This window comes from Plutella xylostella, chromosome 9 (genome assembly GCF_932276165.1).
Source record: "Plutella xylostella chromosome 9, ilPluXylo3.1, whole genome shotgun sequence".
Classification (NCBI taxonomy): Eukaryota; Metazoa; Arthropoda; class Insecta; order Lepidoptera; family Plutellidae; genus Plutella; species Plutella xylostella.
Window position 1 is genome coordinate 2,778,722 of NC_063989.1, and position 19,507 is coordinate 2,798,228.

At 36.6% G+C, this 19,507-nt stretch overlaps 1 protein-coding gene across 1 annotated transcript in view; it reads right to left on the reverse strand.

Moving 5' to 3' along the window:
* LOC105381973 overlaps positions 1 to 19,507 on the reverse strand; it is a 154,956-nt gene that overhangs the window by 116,922 nt on the left and 18,527 nt on the right. The window contains exon 2 of the mRNA XM_038121988.2: positions 5,127 to 5,294. Within this exon, the coding sequence (XP_037977916.1) occupies positions 5,127 to 5,175 (49 nt within the window). The 5' untranslated portion in view covers positions 5,176 to 5,294. The remainder of the gene's footprint in view (positions 1 to 5,126; positions 5,295 to 19,507) is intronic.

Genomic DNA, 19,507 nt, shown 5'->3' on the forward strand with positions numbered 1-19,507 from the left:
TAGGGCTAGGTATGTACTAACCACTACTATTGTTACCCGTATATATAATTTTACTCTGTTGCTGTTGTAAGTTGTAGCAAGGCCGTATTATATTATTTGTAAATATGTTATAACTTCGGCAATAATTTGAATAGATTAATTATTTGAGGCATAATGATTTTGCTCAACATTCTATGGTGCTTACTTACTTAGAGGTCATCTTTTCTTGAGGTAACAAATTATACAAAAAATATTTTATACCCTGAAAAAGACAATTGTACTGTTTTTATTATTTTTCACTTTCAAATATGTCCCAGTTCAGTGTTTAACAAAAACTATACCTACTGTGAAACAATATTCTACACTAACTACTAACAGAATCAGTACTACCCGCGTCGCTACACTAGCTCCACAGACAAGTTTTTTTGCTGAAACCAATTTGTCGATTCTTCAACTATCTTTTATTTGTAATTGCAGGAAGCTTAGAGATTGCCATCTCCGTTTCCGGGAGCTCTATTAACAAACGGACATTGTCTATGTCTGCTCATAAGTATATATTTTTTTCTTTTTACACTTTATTCTTTGTAATTCGACGGCGGAAATTGGAAAACTTCTTCATGGTACTGCTACAGTTTACATAACTAGATGATCTATCTGCAGCTAATGATTATTTCTTTGCTTACCACAATTAACTACATACCTTCTTTTTATAGTTAACTAGCTGTTCCCGCGAGCTTCACTTCGTGTTAAAAAGTTTTCCCGTGGTAATTCCGGGATAAAAAGTATCATATGTTTCTTTCTCAGGGTCTAGTCCATATGTATAACAAATTTCATTCAAATTCGTTCAGTATTTTTGGCGTGACAGAGTAACAGACAGACAGACACAGTTACTTTCGCATTTATAATATTAGTTAGGATAATGTAAGTACATTTTTTATACACCAATTCCCCTCTACGAAGCATTGAGTTCGCTTTGAAACGTTTGGCCGCGTTTCATGAAAATACGTTTTTCATTTCATACAGGGCGGGTTTCTACTTGTCACTTTTGACAGCTCTGTAATTGAAACTCAAATTAAACGTCTGGAGCACGTGCATATAAAATGTTCCTGAAAACTGTCTGTAAAGGCAATTTTTCCCGAAAATGTATTCGCTATGAATATTTGAAGCGCCATAGGTATCACGAGCGTCGATGTTCAACCAAAACGATACAGGTAATTTATTATTTTAGTACTAATATTCAAAATTTACAACCGCAATTTTATACCTACTAATTTAACGAATATCAAAGGCTGTTTATAAATTAATTAAAGTTAAGTAAAAATTGTGTTATCTACATTTGTTGCTTGCTATGAATGTTAAGTACCTACCTAATTGAATCATGTTATACAAACTTTCAAATAGATACCTACTAATAGACACAAGTTGTTAATTGTATATAAATTATAACGCAGAATGAAGGTGCTGCGCACAATCCTGCGAGGATTATTGTAGTATCTTTAAGCTTGTTTTTTCTTATGTATTTTACCTATAATTAAATAAATAATAATAAAAAAATAATTTCATAATAACATGTATAGTAATGCTCGTATATAATTAACAAACATTATAAACATTTTAAAGTGTATACTTAACTTACTACTTCCTTACGAGGTTTATAAAAAATACGACGCCAATTTTCTTCCCGAAAATCTACCAGAAAGTCTAGTCTTGCGCCCTGTGCTAGCCCTTCTGTACCTATATTGTGACCTCAGTGTGTGGGATCACGTGTGTACATGAGAGATAACCGAGTACTTCGAGGAACTACACTAAAACACATAGTAGTAGAGGATTCATTAATTTTTATTCTTTCTTAATTGCTTTAAACCACTTGACCAAACCTGGCTATTTGTAGGATACTTGTATATAATACCTATTTAGCTCGTAATTTAATGTAATATAGTTTAAAATAACGTGTTGTACCTACTTACTACGTAAATCATCGACGAAAAAATCGAATACAGTCAAGCATTTTCCGAAAACAAGTCTTCTGTTACCACTTACGAGTGGCGGAAAGTGTCATTAGGGACCCTTCACTAAGTTCAGCTTAAGTGATCCTTACTCTGAAACGATGCGTTTGTAAACTTGGTGTATCAAAGTGAAATTTGTGTCCGTATTGATGTGAAGTGGAGCAATATACGGCTTTCATGTTAAATCGTGTCTGTAAATTGTCTACAGATTCAGCGTGGAATCTTCTCATTGCCGTGTAGGTAGTTATGTGAATCTACAGTCATACATGTAGAACTTACGCAATTTTTATTCTTAGTAGTCGTAGAATAGAATATAATACTCTTTATTTTGCACCAGTAAAGAAACCATTTAAATTTCACAACTTATATATAAAATAAATCGTACAAAAAGGCGCTCTTATTGCTTAAAGCAATCTCTACCAGACAACCTTTGGATGGAAGAGACAATTTTAACATAATTAATGTCGACGACCGAATGGCGTAGTGGTTAGTGACCCTGACTACTGAGCCGATGGTCCCGGGTTCGATTCCCGGCTGGGGCAGATATTTGTTTAAACACAAATATTTGTTCTCGGGTCTTGGATGCGCCCGTAAAATGGCAATAGGCCCGCCCCCTATTACATTGGGACTAACATAACACTCTGGCGAAAAGTGGGTGCAGCAATGCACCTCTGCCTACCCCGCAAGGGAGTACATTAGAACAAGGCGTGAGTGCGTGTTTTTTTTTTTATGTCGTACACGTAGAACTAGGTGTATTCATAATCTTTTTAATTCCATTTCTTTTAATCAAACCCAAACTTAACTGGCCTTGAATAGAAACCAAACAATACAAATCATTTGCAGTTTGCCGGAATTACACTTGTGGAGGCTAGAAAAAGATTACATAAAGATTATGAATAATTATACACTTTAGGTTTTTCATATCACGTTCGCGCGAATGATCACGATTTTGCTAGGGACGTAAAGAAGGTAGTAAAATATAAATAGGTATAGGCTTAGATTAACAATATACCAACAAGATAGAGTGTTAGTGCAAAAGTAATGTCTCGACAAATAACACCCTTATTCTACGAGCCATTAGGTATTTTGAATTAGTTCGGTTACAAAGATTTGTGACTTTATTAATTGTTTTGACAGTAAACAAAACGTAGATAGTTATTTTGCTTTATTTTAGTACTTTACGCACATCTTATTCGTGTATTGTTAATATTATTCCTTTCTGTAAACCTCTCAATATATACCCCAATTTACCTACGAAACAGAATTTCATATCCCCAACACGAGTAAGCAAATGCTTTAAATTAATTTCGTGCCGGATGTGGCGAAGTATAAATTCAGACATTCGCTATGCAGCTGTTACTCCACTCAGACATGGACAAGGCGGTTCATATCTTCATTCTCATTACATAAACATCTATATATTCTAACTTCACTAGATATTTCAGGGACTACAAAAGGATGTATGCTATGTATGTTATAATAATCACCCTGTATATCCACAAAAGAATAGAAAGAATGGAAAGCCAAAGATCACATCCAGTGGCGTGCTTTGGGAGACGCCTACGTTCAGCAGTGGACTGCTATAGGCTGATGATGATGATATCAACAAAGTTATACTGCATAGTACTTATTGTATTGTAAATATGTAATTTATACAGTTGAACAAGATACTGTTTTTTTTTTAATTTAAAAACCTTACCCTCTATTCGAAATATACGGCTCCTTAACAGAGTAATTTATTATGCTAGTTCTCTCCGAAACGGCTAAAGTAGGCATAGAATACGAAAATGTACTTTCAGAAAGATTTGGCTCGTTAAGCGCAGCCTTTAAGGTTTGCCAGCAGCCTCCGCTTACACATGAAAATCATGAAAACTGCACGAGTCGAATGAAACCGACAAACACACACACACACACACACACACACACACACACACACACACAAACACATACAACACACACACAGACAAAACTTGGCGTAAATAAAGCAGATTATTTAGTGGCTAAGAAAGCTGCTGTATAAGTGTATGCATATACCTACAGGGGTTTCGGCACATGGACCCATGATTTTTTTTGGTGATAGAGGTGGTCATTGGAAGTATTTTCTTCTTTAAGACCTATGTCCTAAACCCTGAAGTTATTGAGATAAATGGATATTTTTATAATTTTAAATAATTAGGTACCTAAAAAATATATTAAATATATGAGTCAAAACTTTTTTGAACATCCTGTATATGTAGGATTTAGCTCGTAGCTTTACGTGTGTTTTATGAACGAAGAACTTCATTCTCCAACGTCTTTTCACTTGTAAATTCAAAACAAAATTAAAATAAATGTTTCCCTGCTATTGCTATATGTTTTATATGTTAAAATAAGGCCAGTTTTATTAAATGGACACGACGTTTGTGTTCATTACTTAAGTAGATAATTTAATGTAATTGAATTGAGTTCGTTTAATTAAATGAGATTCTCCTCTGAATTTACTAATTATTGTCTTTGATGTTGGTGTTTTAGCTGAAATATTATTTCATTTTATGCACAAATTCTTGAAAAAGTATGCTATCTAAAGCGCATTTACCAAAACCTTAATCTTATTTGTATGTGTCTAAACATAGAGCCTTTCTAGTTACGGCTATAATTGAGGAGATGAAATTTCCAGAACAATAGCTCTGTCGCATAACAAACGTAATTTCAACGCAATATGCTGCGTGTAACACGATATTGACACGTAACAATGCTCCAGTGTTGCGCGGCGAACACCACAATGCATCGTTTAACACATGACACCGGCTGTGCAGATTACACAGTTTGATCTGCTTGGTGTGGAGCTAAATTACAAGCTCTAAGGCGATTGCTCCAACAAAGCCTGGCTGGTGCTTGGCTTGAATTATTTGGTATTGGACCGACTTATCTAGCCTGTATTTTCAGCTTTCAGTCGTTTCCATAAATTCAGTGTTAGATTCTATTCCATTCCAACAGTCACATTCTTTAGTTAAATTTTTCCTTTTGTCTTCCCTTACTAAACCAAAATTCTATGCACGAGAAATTTCGATACCTACAACTTTGAATGATTTTAGTCGAGAATCAAGATAATGACGACCTGAAAACACCCAGAAAAACACACAAAAAAGGTAAAAAACTCACATTTCTGCGAGTCGGTCTTCTGCGGTGATTTCTTGTCGCCGCGCACCATGTTGCGGGGTATGTTACGCGGCGGGTTGCACGACAGGCGGCGGTGTGTCGCGCCGCGGTGGTACTATCGGCCGCGCCCGCCGCCGCGCGTCACTGACGACTCGGTGTTCTGCCAGATACCTGCGACAACAAACAAGTTGGTTATTAGTTTAGTTTATTACTTTATGGGTACAATTTAAATCATCACCAAAAAAAATAATTAAACCAACTCCAAAATCCAAATCCCAAGGAAAAACATTTACGTTCCAAAATAAATAAACACGCCTCCAAATAATTGCAAGTTTACAATAGATAATCTTTTTAGTCACCAAAACGGATAAATCATCACCAAATCATGTTTCCTATAATATTGTAGAAATGTTGGCACTATTTACATAACATAAAAATTATATGAACATCATTAAAATTTATTTCAAACCAAATAAGGTATGTTGCCGTTCCCGTCCCGTCCCCAAGGTCCCCAAGGTGCCCAAGTTCCCCAAGGTGGCCAAGGTGCCCAAGGTGCCCAAGGTGCACAAGGTGCCCGTCCCCGTCCTTATCTAAATTCGCATCCCTATCCCCACCCTCATTTGAAGATATAAAGATATATTATAGTTGGTACCTACTACCTAGCTACCTACCTACTAATTATTTAATTCAGTATTTTACCAAGTAACTTTGGTTTAGGGTACAATTTTTTTTTTTGGCTTAGCAGGGTTAATAAAATGATACTCATAAAATAAAATATTGGTTACATTTACTAAGCGACAATATAGCTTATCTGGTTTGAAATAAATTTAAATGGTGTTGATATAGTTTTATGGTATACAGTAAAAAAATCATTGATTCATTTCTGCAATATTATAGGACACATGATTTGGTGACGATTTATCCGTTTTGGCGGAGATTTCGAATTTATTGGAGGCAGAATTGAATATTTTTTGGTGGAGGTTTAAATATAAGCCTTACTTTATTGAACAGAACACAAATAACATTTTATACAGTGGATATATCGTAATAGGCGGCCTTATCCCTAAAAGCGATCTCTTCCAGGCAACCGTTGGGTGGAGGAATGACTTAAAGAATCAATTGTTATTTAATCAATTGGTGTTCAAATGTTATTTACCATTACCATCATTGAAGATTCTGTCATCATCATCACAACCCATGCATTTCGTCCTCATGGCTGGGAAAAGGGGAATTCTATCTATCTATAAACGTTTATCCATGCAAAACAAATGAATACGTTCAGCCGTGCATGTCAGATTCACATTCATTGTATCGTTACAGTAAGATTAAGATAAGTGAAACCCAGCATCTATCGGTATACCTATGCCATAAAGATGCGGAATTGTGTATGAATGGTAAGTAATAATCACCGTGAATTGCTCACATTAAATAATATTGAACTTGTCATACCTATTTAACCTAAAAATCAGTAGAAAATGCAAAATCCAATAAAGATCACTAATGATATAGCTGTACCTATTACTTATCATCGTTTTGTTCTTGAATAAATCAGTTTTGTTTCTTCGACTTCAGCGTGTTCAACTTTAAAGAAACTGGCAAGTTTTAATGTCTCAAATCGAATCATTCCGAGATTAAACCAGTTCATTCTTCAACAAATCCAAGTTCACAGCGCTCTATTCAGAGCAAATCTACAGTTGTAATGCGATAATGATTTTGCTGCCGAAGAAGTGAGTACCTATCACCACAACCGCAACCACTTATTTTCTTGCCATATTTGTAGGCACTATACCTACATTGGAGGGGAAATACCTAGGACTCATTAGAGGTGATAGGCTAGGTTATAAAAATATACTCTCTATTTTTAAGAGAGGTAAGTACTGTTTTCTACTCGCAAAGAAATTCTGCACCTAGTTACAAGTTTTTTAAGTTAATTACCGTGGTATCAAATTTATTAGCCAGTTAGCGTAGAAAACCCGCCGATGCGCAGTCTGATGTGCAGTCTATCTTATTTATTTATTTATTCTTTTATTGCACAATATAATATTTTTTATGTACAATCAGGTGGACTTAATGCCAAACATGTTCTTTTCGTGAAGATACAGTTCAATAACAATTAAAATTCTTTTTTTTTTAATTTTCGTTTCACGTTCGATTGCCGTGATCGTATATGCTCTGATTGCTAATTAACTGTATGTCATTTTTCTTCAAGTACTTCAAGTATATTATCATTCTACCGACATAGGTATACCTACATTATGTCCGTGCTTTTTGATAAGTCATTATAAATATTTATAACTTTATGTCATTAAAGTCGCAGAATTTTCCCGAATATGGCCTTTTCTCTCGACTATGCATCGCGCGTCCCACTCTGCCATACCGGAGGCTCCATTGTGATCGGTTCACAGACGGGTGACGGAAAACATCCAAGTTTCTGCACTCGACTCGATGCATAGTTTCGACTTCGAATCGCGATCGGGTACGTGCGAGAACTTTCCAGATTCGAATGCGATGTGAGCGGCGAGACGCTGTCACGTCTGCCCCTTTTTAACCCCGGGAATAAGAGAGTTGCTGTAAGTTTTTATGAGTAAAATTAGGAAGACCTTTTTTCTGGCTAATCCGTTTTGATGGTGATATATTAAATGTTGGTCTAGATTAAGTATTTTTACGGGGAAAGCGTCGACTTCTTAGAGACTTTTTTCAGTTTCCTGATGCACTACGCCGCTTCACAATATTTCATCAGCTGATACACTCACGAGCGAGCAATGAGTTCCACCTGCTATAGCCGAACGGCATATTATTACGTCTCTGGAATTTTGTCATTGCTCGAAAGTGTACTTACAGATTTCTCACTAGACATACGTGCCTATGGAGGCCACAAAACTTTGTGTTCAATTATAAAACATAAAAAATATGTAATTATGAACCTTTTTAACTGGTTCTTTGTAAAAAGCTTAACGAGTTTTTGATGACAAAATCAATAAGTATTACTGTTTAAAAATGCGATGCAATGTCAATTTATAATACCCATAAATTACTACTGGAAAAACCTAGATAACACAAGAATTAAACTTAAATTACTGAAATAATTGTAATTAAATCACAAAGTAGGTTCCTACTTTTACGACAACATTCGCATCATATGGCACTAAAACTGATAAATCCTTTGGCGGCCATCCAAATGACCTATTTAGTTAACAAACAAATTTAATTGAGGATTTAATATAAGTTACACCCCGGCCTATATCACTGAACATCGCTGGGCGGAATGTGGCCACGGAAGTAAGGGAAAGCCTAATTCATTTTCCGATTGGAAGAATAAATAGTAGTTTAAGAGAGAGGATAAATAACGCATACAAAAAGGAAGTAAAGTAGGTACGGTGGCCTGCGCCTAAAAGTATACAGGCGGAGTTTTTAAAATAGCGATCTCAAGCTCACATGCTGCTCAAGCACATCCACACAAACACCATTGCTACACATATCACACACAACACGTCCCCGGATTTATAGCAGATGTAGCTGGTCCCTTCATCATCAGGGATCGCTATTTTAAAATCTCCGCCTGTATACTTTTAGGCGCAGGCCACCGTACTTTAACCACAAACAAAAGGCATCGATCAGCTGTTTTTTTATTATTTCAGCTGGTACCAGAGTGATACAGAATTTTAATAGGACGTTGGTTATTGTTTTGTATGCATGACACCATCGCCCGCAACATAGCTACAGACTGTTCTTCTGGCTAAAAATTTTAGGTATCATTTTGTTTCCTAAGTGGTTTGTTCCCGCTGTTTCCCTAGCCCGTGCCTCATTCCGCGGGCTCCAGCGATTACTGGGGCGGCAGAATTCATTAGCGACACGGGAGAGCGATCAAAGCTATTTAAACACCATTACGTCTGTAGAACACCCCTCAGCGATGGCTAGCCGGGGTAGAGATGAGAGTGTGACGTCACCCGCATACGTGATCCGAACTGATTACACAACCTTTTAATGGGGTTAATGGCCGGGTTTTCAGTTTTAGTAGGTAATTAGTGCAGTTTGTAGTAGGTTTGCACATTAATGTCCTCCTAGTCGAATTCTCATTTGAGATCAGCCATGAGGAGTAGATTATAGTGCACAAGTGTGTGCGCAGTACACAGGAGCACTCTTTGTTCCATCACTCTCATAGCCCAATGGGACGGATTGACCGACACGACTGGAGAGAGCTAGGCGCAGGACAGACTGCTTTACATGTCCATCCGACAGCATGGATCTTTTCACTGTTTCGGACATCAGGTGATCAGCCTTCTAAACACATTAATGACTCTTTGAAAGTGTTATTGTAATCCGAATGCGAAAACTATGATTACCCTTTTTCCTGAAAACATGCCTACGTATTGTGAAATCAATAAAGCTGTTCTAATTTTCCAAGAAAAAGTTTTTTGATAATTCCTATATTCCAGGCCCCGTCGCACCGCGCTCGCACAGTAATACGATTTTATTTTATTCAATCAATATTGTGTTGAAGCTCTGACAAATTCGACTTGCTGGTGTTATAGAGTTTACGGATTTTCAGCAGGTAGCGAAGGAAACGAATAAAACTCCTGTGGGTTGACTTGTAGAAAATGCTTGTAGCATTAAATCCACCCTTTGTACACTTATTTTTATATTTGTGCAATAAAGGATTAAATAAATAAATAAAATAATAAATAAATCATTGTTCTTGTTATGTATGATATTATTATAAAAACCAATTTTTGGTAAATTTATATTCTACCTACCCTTAGCTACGTTATTAGATAGATAGAATATTCTTTATTTGTACACAAGAACAGATTTTCTAAAGCTTATATAGAAGTTATTGTACATTACACGATGTCTTTTGCTTATTTTATAAGTCAATCTTCTAAACAACTTTTGTATGGAGTTTAGGAAATTCGTGGAAAAATATAATATATTATTTAGCTCTCTATAGGAACTTCATATATTCCCCAGTGAGGTGATTCTTATGTAAGTATAACCTTTTCACTGTTTTCATAAAACGTAGTTATTACTACGGGTATGTTGACGTAAAAACAACACAATCAACTTTAGTTATAACCAGTTATAACTACAAGGCATCAGTAACGTGACCCAATCTCACACTCCTATACAAACACTCCCGGAGGGCGCCACATATAGGAGGGGGTACTCTAGCTTACAGAAAACTAAGTTTCAGAGCGTTTCTGTCACCACGACTCTGAGGGCTTTACCACAAAAACTTAGACAGTATTTAACAGATGTTTAGCTCTGTCAAACGCATACGAAACCTGTCAAATTTCGTTTTAAAAACTTGCTAAACAGTGTTTAAAGTTTTTTGTGGTAGCACAGTGAGCCTCTATACGGGTTTTGCAGTTTACGAAAACGAAAAAGTTGACGTTTTCCACTGTTAATCTGAATCTCTTTATTTATCTGTCACTTTGCATGCGGGAAAACTTAAACTTTTAAGTTTTCTACAATCTATCAAACCTGTCCTAGACGTAGGTACTGGTCATTTATATGGCAGCTCTTTGTTGTTCGTTTTTTTTTTGGCTAGAGTGACCCCAGTGATGGAGCATGTTCATACAGATGCTGACGGCTTTTGTAGTGAAAGAGGCGGGAAAAATGCGAATTTGTTATAGGTAGGTACTTTGTGTGAAATTTATAGTTTTCGTTTTAAGCCCTGAAAGATAATTTACATATTTTCATCGGAGTTTTTCTTCGGAGTAGGTATACTTTAATAATAATTTTAAAAATGTTGCCGTCGACGACCGAATGGCGTAGTGGTTAGTGACCTGACTACTGAGCCGATGGTCCCGGGTTCGATTCCCGGCCGGGGCAGATATTTGTTTAAACACATATATTTGTTCTCGGGTCTTGGATGTGCCCGTAAAATGGCAATAGGCCCGCCCCCTATTACATTGGGACTAACATAACACTCTGGCGAAAAGTGGGTGCAGCAATGCACCTCTGCCTACCCCGCAAGGGAGTACATTAGTACAAGGCGTGAGTGCGTGTTTTTTTTTTTTTTTTTTTTTTTAAATGTTGCATCACTTTCGTATTGTAGGTATACAGAGTACATAATAGGTACTTATATTGTTTTAAATAACAAGATTATGCAATGGATCATGCTACAAAAATATAGAGAATAATTTTATCAGTGTTATCGTTCCTATTGGTAAAGTATTTATAGTAGATTTATATACGTGCCTAAAGCAATGTCGGTAATTAAATTCCATCCTGTATACAGCAGATAAGTAACTCAAAACTCCAGTGTCCAATAGGAACTACCCATCCTGCGAACTATCCCTTAGCAAATGCTGAGTCGGCCTGGATAAGCAATAGTAGCTTAAAGGATCACGTCTTTGAAAATCGGATTATCGCGAGTTGGCAGCGCGGCGGCGGCGGCGGAGGGAGGGGGGGAGTAGAAGGACTAGTGCGTGATCTCCAATCAACGATGAAACTTCTCCAACTATTCCGCCGGGGATGAGGTCATTATACGTAGGCTCGTAGGCTAAGTATGAAGACGCAGGCTCACTTTCTTAAATTGGTGCTTCGAAAGTGTACCGATAGGATCATCCGTTGTAGATGACATACAGTTCGGTATCGTACGTATCGGATCAAAGGGGATTTTCATAAATGTATGGAGAACCGGCATCGGCAACGCCGGTAAAGTGGACGTACTTGTGTGAATTTCTATACAAATAATACTGAATACGATGCGTCATTGGCGTAGGATGCCGAAACGTGGACGCTTATCTTTAGAATGAAAAATGCGATGGCACGTAAATTATACACAAATCATCACCAAGTTATAAATGACTTCTACTGTTTTAACCCTAATTATGTAACAAAGGCACAAAGTCATACGTTTAGCCATTCCGCCACCGTACTCCAATAGAGTTATTTCCCGATACAAAATCTAATCAGACTCGAAAAAAGTTTTCGACGTGTTCCCGAATTCCCCAATTTTGATTCACGTTTCACGGACTGACCGTTTCTTTTTGCTTTTGCGTTTCACAGATTGCATTTTGGTACTCATGGTATAGTTCACATGCGGGAAAATAGAATTTTAATTAAAATAATCTAAGAATACAAAATCTCAATGTAGTGACTTTGCCCATATAAAACATAATTTTGGAGTATTGGGAGCAACCAGGACACTCAGTACTGAGTGTGCAATCCTATCTTAACTAATAATTATTATAAATGCGAAAGTAACTGTGTCTGTCTGTCTGTGTGTTACTCTTTCACGCCAAAACTACTGAACGGATTTGAATGAAATTTGGTATACATATTATGGTCTAGACCCTGAGAAAGAACATAGGCTACTTTTTATCCCGGAATTCCCACGGGAAAACTTTTTAAGGCGAAGCGAAGCTGACGGGAACAGCTATAAAGAATGTTTTACTTTTATAAAGTCCAAAGTCATACGTGAGTCTTCCTCGGCAATACTAGATAGATAGATAGAATAGAATACACTTTATTTGTACACCAAACAGAATAATAAAATTAACAAAATGTAACTTAATTAGGGTACAAAAGGCGGTCTTATCACTAAAATTTTCAATTTCAATACTACTATAATTTTCGGATACCTAATCCAATTAGTAACATTTAACTCCTTTGATTTAAGTTTATTACTGACTACATGATGTATATTTTATTTTATTCCTATCTCCTCTGTTATTTATGTGATTTTCTTAATTGCCAATAAAATTAGAGTTTAAACTTTTAATTACCCTGAAGGGTAATGGTCAAAGATTTCCCGCTTTTCACCGACTAAACTTTAATGTTTCGGGTGTTTGATGTATAAACATAATTTTGAGTTAATCACAAAGTTTTGCTGTAGGGGTAATGAGCCTTAAAAATATAAATAATCAGAGATTGAGTACTTATACATTAATATATTTTTCACTACCTTTGGGAATTCATCTTTTTGATAGTTTCTCTCATTTTCGAGAAGAGACCACGGACGGGCAAAAATTTGTCCTTCAAGTGACAGGACGAGACCAGCTAACTGAAAACAGAATGTGGATTCTGTTCTCCTTTAGAACCCAATCAGGCCTATATCCAGCGGAGGATTTTTTTGGATGAAGACGTCGTGTCGTGGAAGTAGTTATCATTAACGCTCTTAAAAAATAAAATTAATTTTAAAAATAAAATAAAATTGTTTCTTTTTATTAAGCAAAAGACTTGATAACAAATTTAGTTATCTACAATAACTATTTATTCATTACATATTTTCTATATTTTTGTTACATCCGGCGCAGATCGTCTAACAATAAATACATTCATGCAATATTAATACTATGGTGGGTGCTCTGTCATCCACTGAGTACGACCCTGTGTCTCTTGCTGGTTAGCTGCACACCTTTACAACATTATCAAACTAAAATAGGTAATTTTTCTTCAAAACAATATATTTTAAGTAGTTTTTTTTGGTCACAATTTATGTAATTCGTCACCCTTGGAACAATTAAATGGGAGGTAACTGAAAATCAGCGGTTTGCTCCTGGAGTAAACATCCACGCTGAGTTACTTCACCCTTTTGGTCCGCTTCAACACACAACCTGCTAAGTACAATCCTGTCTTTATCATAGCTACTATTTACCTTGTTATAAGTACAAATGTGTATATCTGTAATTGTGATTTGTTGTGTATGTAAGAAAGTGGATCAAATAAACGCTTTATCTATCTATCTATCTAACGAGTAAAAACCAGGGGCCGTATCGCGAAGTTAAAAGGATGTAACATTTACGAGGTAATAGTGTCAAATTAAATTAAATTTGAACCCGAAAATCGTTGTCTAAACAAGTTCGCGATAATTACCGAGTGAAAACCTGGCTATTCATATTAATTACCTACAGAGCATCCTAGTTTGGGTTTGAGATGTTTTAATAAATTAAGTAAGTAGGTACTTACCCACATTATTTTGCTAAACTAATGTTTCATATTTATTTATTTTCTTGTAAAAAATACAATTTCCCAAAAAGTTAACCCAACCAAATTTGTAATAAAAAATAAATGTATTTCCATTTGATGTTGACTATATGTTGAACAAAAAAAGTTACATTTTATTGAGTCAATTGGGGTTTGTACGGACAATTTGTATATGTAAATATACACGCATTGTTCCCATTGGAATCCAATAAATAGAGCTTTTCCTATCTGATCATATCATAAAATGGAGTTATCTTACAGGGAATTCAATAACTGTCGGAGTAGGCGTAAAACCACATAGTTTTACGTTACGTATGTTCTTTATACAGACAGCTGTATTAACAGTAAACTTGTACCTAGACAAAACCAAACATCGCAAACAGGCATAAATGAATTAAAGTCTCTAAATTTATGCTTTTACAAGATACCTTGTGACGTTCCCTACCTTAGTATTATGTTAAGTATTATGTATTATGATTATGACGATGCGTGTTTACAACGATAACTGTATAACTCAGATAAATCCATATTCCGTATTACTTGATGACTGGATCCAAAAAAATATAGTTTAAACAATAGGTATGTAGGAATGGAGCATTATCATTTATTATTATTTGGATGAACAGAGTGTGTGAAGAAAGGAAGAAAGCATCGATTGTCTATGAAAGGAAGTTGGACGGGATGAATGGAGGATTAGCAAAATGTAGTTGTGCTCAAACATAAATTATTTTATAAAAGATGTTGTAACTAAAATAAACGAGATTCAGTGATTAAATCAGCTTAGTTCTGATTTCCACCGCCTGGTCCCACAATTTTGGGGGCTCGTCCGGGATCGAGCGTGGAAATGAGAAAAAAACGACGCGTGATGAGCACACAGGACGACGACGGCCATTAAAGACGAAGACGAAAATACGACGAAATAAATTGGAAAAAGTGATTGGTGACAAAGTTGGTCGCTAGTCACTAAATATTTGAAGACGAAGACGAAACATGACGACGCAAACAAGAAACGACGGAAGAAGTAACGCGATGCTTGGTAGCATGGTGTCCAACGACAAATTCTGCGGAATTACAAAAGTTAGATGAGGAAGACGTAGCAGAATGGTTGAGAGAGGGTATAATTCAAGGAAGTTACTCAGAAGATTCTAATCCTCTGGTGCCGGTGACAAGGAAGGTGAAAAAGTTTAGAAATCAAGTAGTACCGAGGCGAAGAAGGATAAGAAGGCGAGTGACGAACGAGAGAAGAAAAATAAGAAGAGAATCGATACACGAGATTAAAAACATGAAAGGAAAGAAGGAAAAGAAGATTAAAAGAAAGAAGACAAGAAAGAAGAAAAGAAAGGAAGTGATATTGGGAGAAAGAAAGATAAAAGTGATGATGAACGAATGATGACGAATGTGTGTGTTTTAAGTTGTAATGCCGTATTTGTTTATTATTATTAGTTAAGGTTTAATGCCGTATTTGTTTATGTTTATTAGTTAAGGGGTTAATCATTTAAGTTGTTTTAAATGCACATGCTGAGGGCAGCATGTAAGCAGAATGGCCGAGTTGTAGGAATGGAGCATTATCATTTATTATTATTTGGATGAACAGAGTGTGTGAAGAAAGGAAGAAAGCATCGATTGTCTATGAAAGGAAGTTGGACGGGATGAATGGAGGATTAGCAAAATGTAGTTGTGCTCAAACATAAATTATTTTATAAAAGATGTTGTAACTAAAAGAAACGAGATTCAGTGATTAAATCAGCTTAGTTCTCATTTCCACCGCCTGGTCCCACAGGTATATGCAGTATCACGTATTCGCATCCGAATTGATTAGAAAAATCATGGTTACTTAGAATCATCCAAACGGATCATTGATTTATATCAGCTTTTCATGATCAGCTGGCACCGTAATCCCTGAGGGCCGATTCAAATGCACTCGTTCGGTACGCAATTAGCCTCTCAATTTACATTCCAAAACTTCGGCAATAAACACGAGCCATTCCCATGGGAATCTAGCGTTTATCCGTTTAGGCGAGAGACAAAAGTATCCATGAATACTTGCATCTGTGTTTTAGGTAAGTATATTTTTTCCGAATATCAGTTTCTTCGGCAACGGGTAATAATCTAAGGTGATAGTTACCAAAAGAAGAATATTATGTACATACGGCGATATGGTTCGCAAGTGAGTACAAATGTGCTGCGAAAAGTGGGCGGCTCGTTTGTGAGCCACCTCTGACTACCCCTTCGAGGATTACAGTCGTGCGTGCACATGTATATATGTAAGAATATTATACCTACCACTGATTCAGATTCGAGAGTAAATCGACCTACGCATGAAACTAAAAAAGCTGAGGCTTATCTCACAGTTACATTTCATAAGTTGTGCTCACAAATAAAGAATCCCATCAAAAACATAAATATAAAATAAGAGCCAAGTTCAATATTATGATAAATGCCTTGGTTGTTGACTTCAACGACAAAAGAAGTGAGATCTAAATAGGTGCCAAGTTCAATGGTCAGTCCTGAAATTTATTTATAAGTAACAGTATAACATATCATATATTATTCTCTTATAACATTAAACAGAAATACCACACTGCGCTCCGCCACTCGCATAAAAGACGTAGGTGCACAGACCGCTAAGCTGAAGTGGGCCTGGGCAGGCCATGTCATGCGAATGCACCCGGACCGGTGGGCAAAAATTATAACCGAGTGGGTGCCGAGCGACGGACGCAGGCGCCCAGGTAGACCTAGGCGGAGATGGCGGGACGACCTGGACAGATATTTGCCGGATTGGCGTCAGGTAGTCGACAATAGAGACGTGTGGAGTAAACATGGGGAGGCCTTTGCCCAGCAGTGGGACACTGAAATGGCTACATAAAAAAAAAAAAAACATTAAACAATGTATTGTAAGCCCAAGGTCTGGTTTGGCTAGTTTTTATACACCTACCAACGAATTATTATGTTAGATCGTTAGTTTCTACCAACAATACAAATTTTCGGAATTATAAAATAAGAATTCTTGTACAAGTGCATATATGAAAACTAGCCAAGACTCAAGACAGACCTTAGGCTACCATACATTGTTTTACATTTTACATTAAAGATGCGCGATTATCACTAACCATAATCGAATAATTCGATTATAGACATCATTCAAATGATTCGAATAACCTCATCATTCATTCGATTATGAACGAGTGAGAAGTAAATACAATAATGTAGAGCGTCGTCTCATTCCTCCCTATTCAAATGACTACTTTATATTCGATTATCAGTCTTTTCATCTTAAATAATACTCTATGCCTTAAGCACAAAGTTCATTATTGAGTGTCAAATTGAATCATTCAAACATTAGTTCATTCGATTATCAGTCTTTTCATCTTAAATAATACTCTATGCCTTAAGCACAAAGTTCATTTTTGAGTGTCAAATTGAATCATTCAAACATCAGTGCATTCGATTATCAGTCTTGTCACCTAAAATAAAACTCTATGCCTAATATACAAAACTCATTTTTGGATGACAACTTGAATCATTCAAAGAAAGAAAGAGCGAGATGTCAATATTGAATGTATTGCGTCGTCACTTTTCCTCTTATTCAAATAGTGTCATTCGAAGGAAAGTATTCATCATTCATCATTCATAATTCATTTCATCATTCGATTATGAAAATTAGTGGTTAGTGGTTTGCAAATTCGATTATTGACATTAGTGGTATCAAACCATTCGATTGTTGCTGTCATTCATAATCGCCCATCATTATTTTACATACATTTTAAAATATTTAATTATTCACTCTATTGCAATGATTTTCCAAATTAGTAATATAATATACTAGTAATAGTAATATGATAATAGGTTAAAGCTACATTGTTTTATTTTCTACTGAATGTATATAGGAAATCTTATATGGTGGTCAAGAAACACAACCATACCGCGATGTAGAAAGTTTTACAGCAGCGCCATCTAGTTAGAATCATAGTAAAACAAGTTTAAGAGTTTTCTACTATAGGAAAGTCAGTCAATGATAAAAATGAGGTTTTTTGGACATTAATATCTAAATAACCGTTTGAGATACGCTTATGAAATTTAGAACACATATGTATCTCGCAAGTCTCAATATATGAGCCAAATTTCATACGTTTATATTAAATAGTTTTTGATTTATGAAGGGGTCAAAAGTAGCTCGAAATGGTTCGTGTAATATTACACACGGTGCGGCTTGCCAGTTCTGTTTCTCGAACTTGGCTTGACACGCTACCGCTTGTCTAGATCTAAGGAAGATGTTTATATAATAGGATATGCATATATTTAAAATAGTATCAATAAACTATTTCTTTGTATACTTTAATTCAAAACTAATTTACGCTCTTCCTTCCACACTATCTGCCAGTATTACCGTCCCTAAATCTTCATAATACGCAGTCCTTGACCTGTGTTGAGTCAACATTTAGCGGCGGCGGCGGCGGTGGCGGTAGCGTGCTCGGCACACAAGACGCGGCGCAATAAACTCCTACACAGGATGGGACAGAGTGCAACTTAATTGCGACTTCTGCCTTCCTACTCTGGTATCAGCAGAGCGTGGAACCTGACGCAATGTCTAGCTATCTTGAGATAGCGATAAATACACTCACGGGCATTGAGAAATTTCCAACTGCCATTGCTGTTCCATACGTCACTGGAACTTTTTCATTGCTCGTGAGTACTAGTACCTATAATTTATCGATATCTTTAGCGCACACGCAGAGCCTTCCCGCAACTCTTGCGAGCTTCCTTAAACGGTTGACTGAGACTCATAAATGGGTAAAATAATCTTGAGTAACGGTTCAGTCAACCCTATAATGGTCCCGTCCCACTTTACAGTGTACCTTAGGGTGAAACACATTGGAACGCTACCAGCTTAGATGTGGCTGCATTAAACCTGCCTGCCGTCAAGTTTAAAGTACTGTTTCCCAAAATGAAAGTGATGAAGTGGTTGCAAGCAATGACAAAATTAAAGTGACAATAGCATCAAATTACCCCTAAATGGAAAAAGCTAGGTTAATAATGATGCCGCCTGCAATATTGAAGTACATTTAATAGCGAATCTGAATATAATTAAAAACGTAGGTACCTAATTATTTTGTGTTCAAATTGCGGTAGGTCTCTAACTTTAGGCCTCTTGAATAGGATCGGAGTCACCCAGCGAGCTATGGAAAGGGCTATGCTCGGCGTAGGTATCTCTACGTGATCGAATCAGAAATGAAGAGATCCGTAGAAGAACCAAAGTAACCGACATAGCCTATCGAGACAGTAAGCTGAAATGGCAGTGGGCCGGACACATTGCTCGAAGGTCTGATGGTCGGTGGAGCAGAAGAGTCCTAGAGTGGAGACCACGTACCGGCAAGCGCAGCGTTGGGCGGCCCCCCGCGAGATGGACGGACGATATAGTCAAGTCCGCGGGGGAAGCACAGGATACGGGC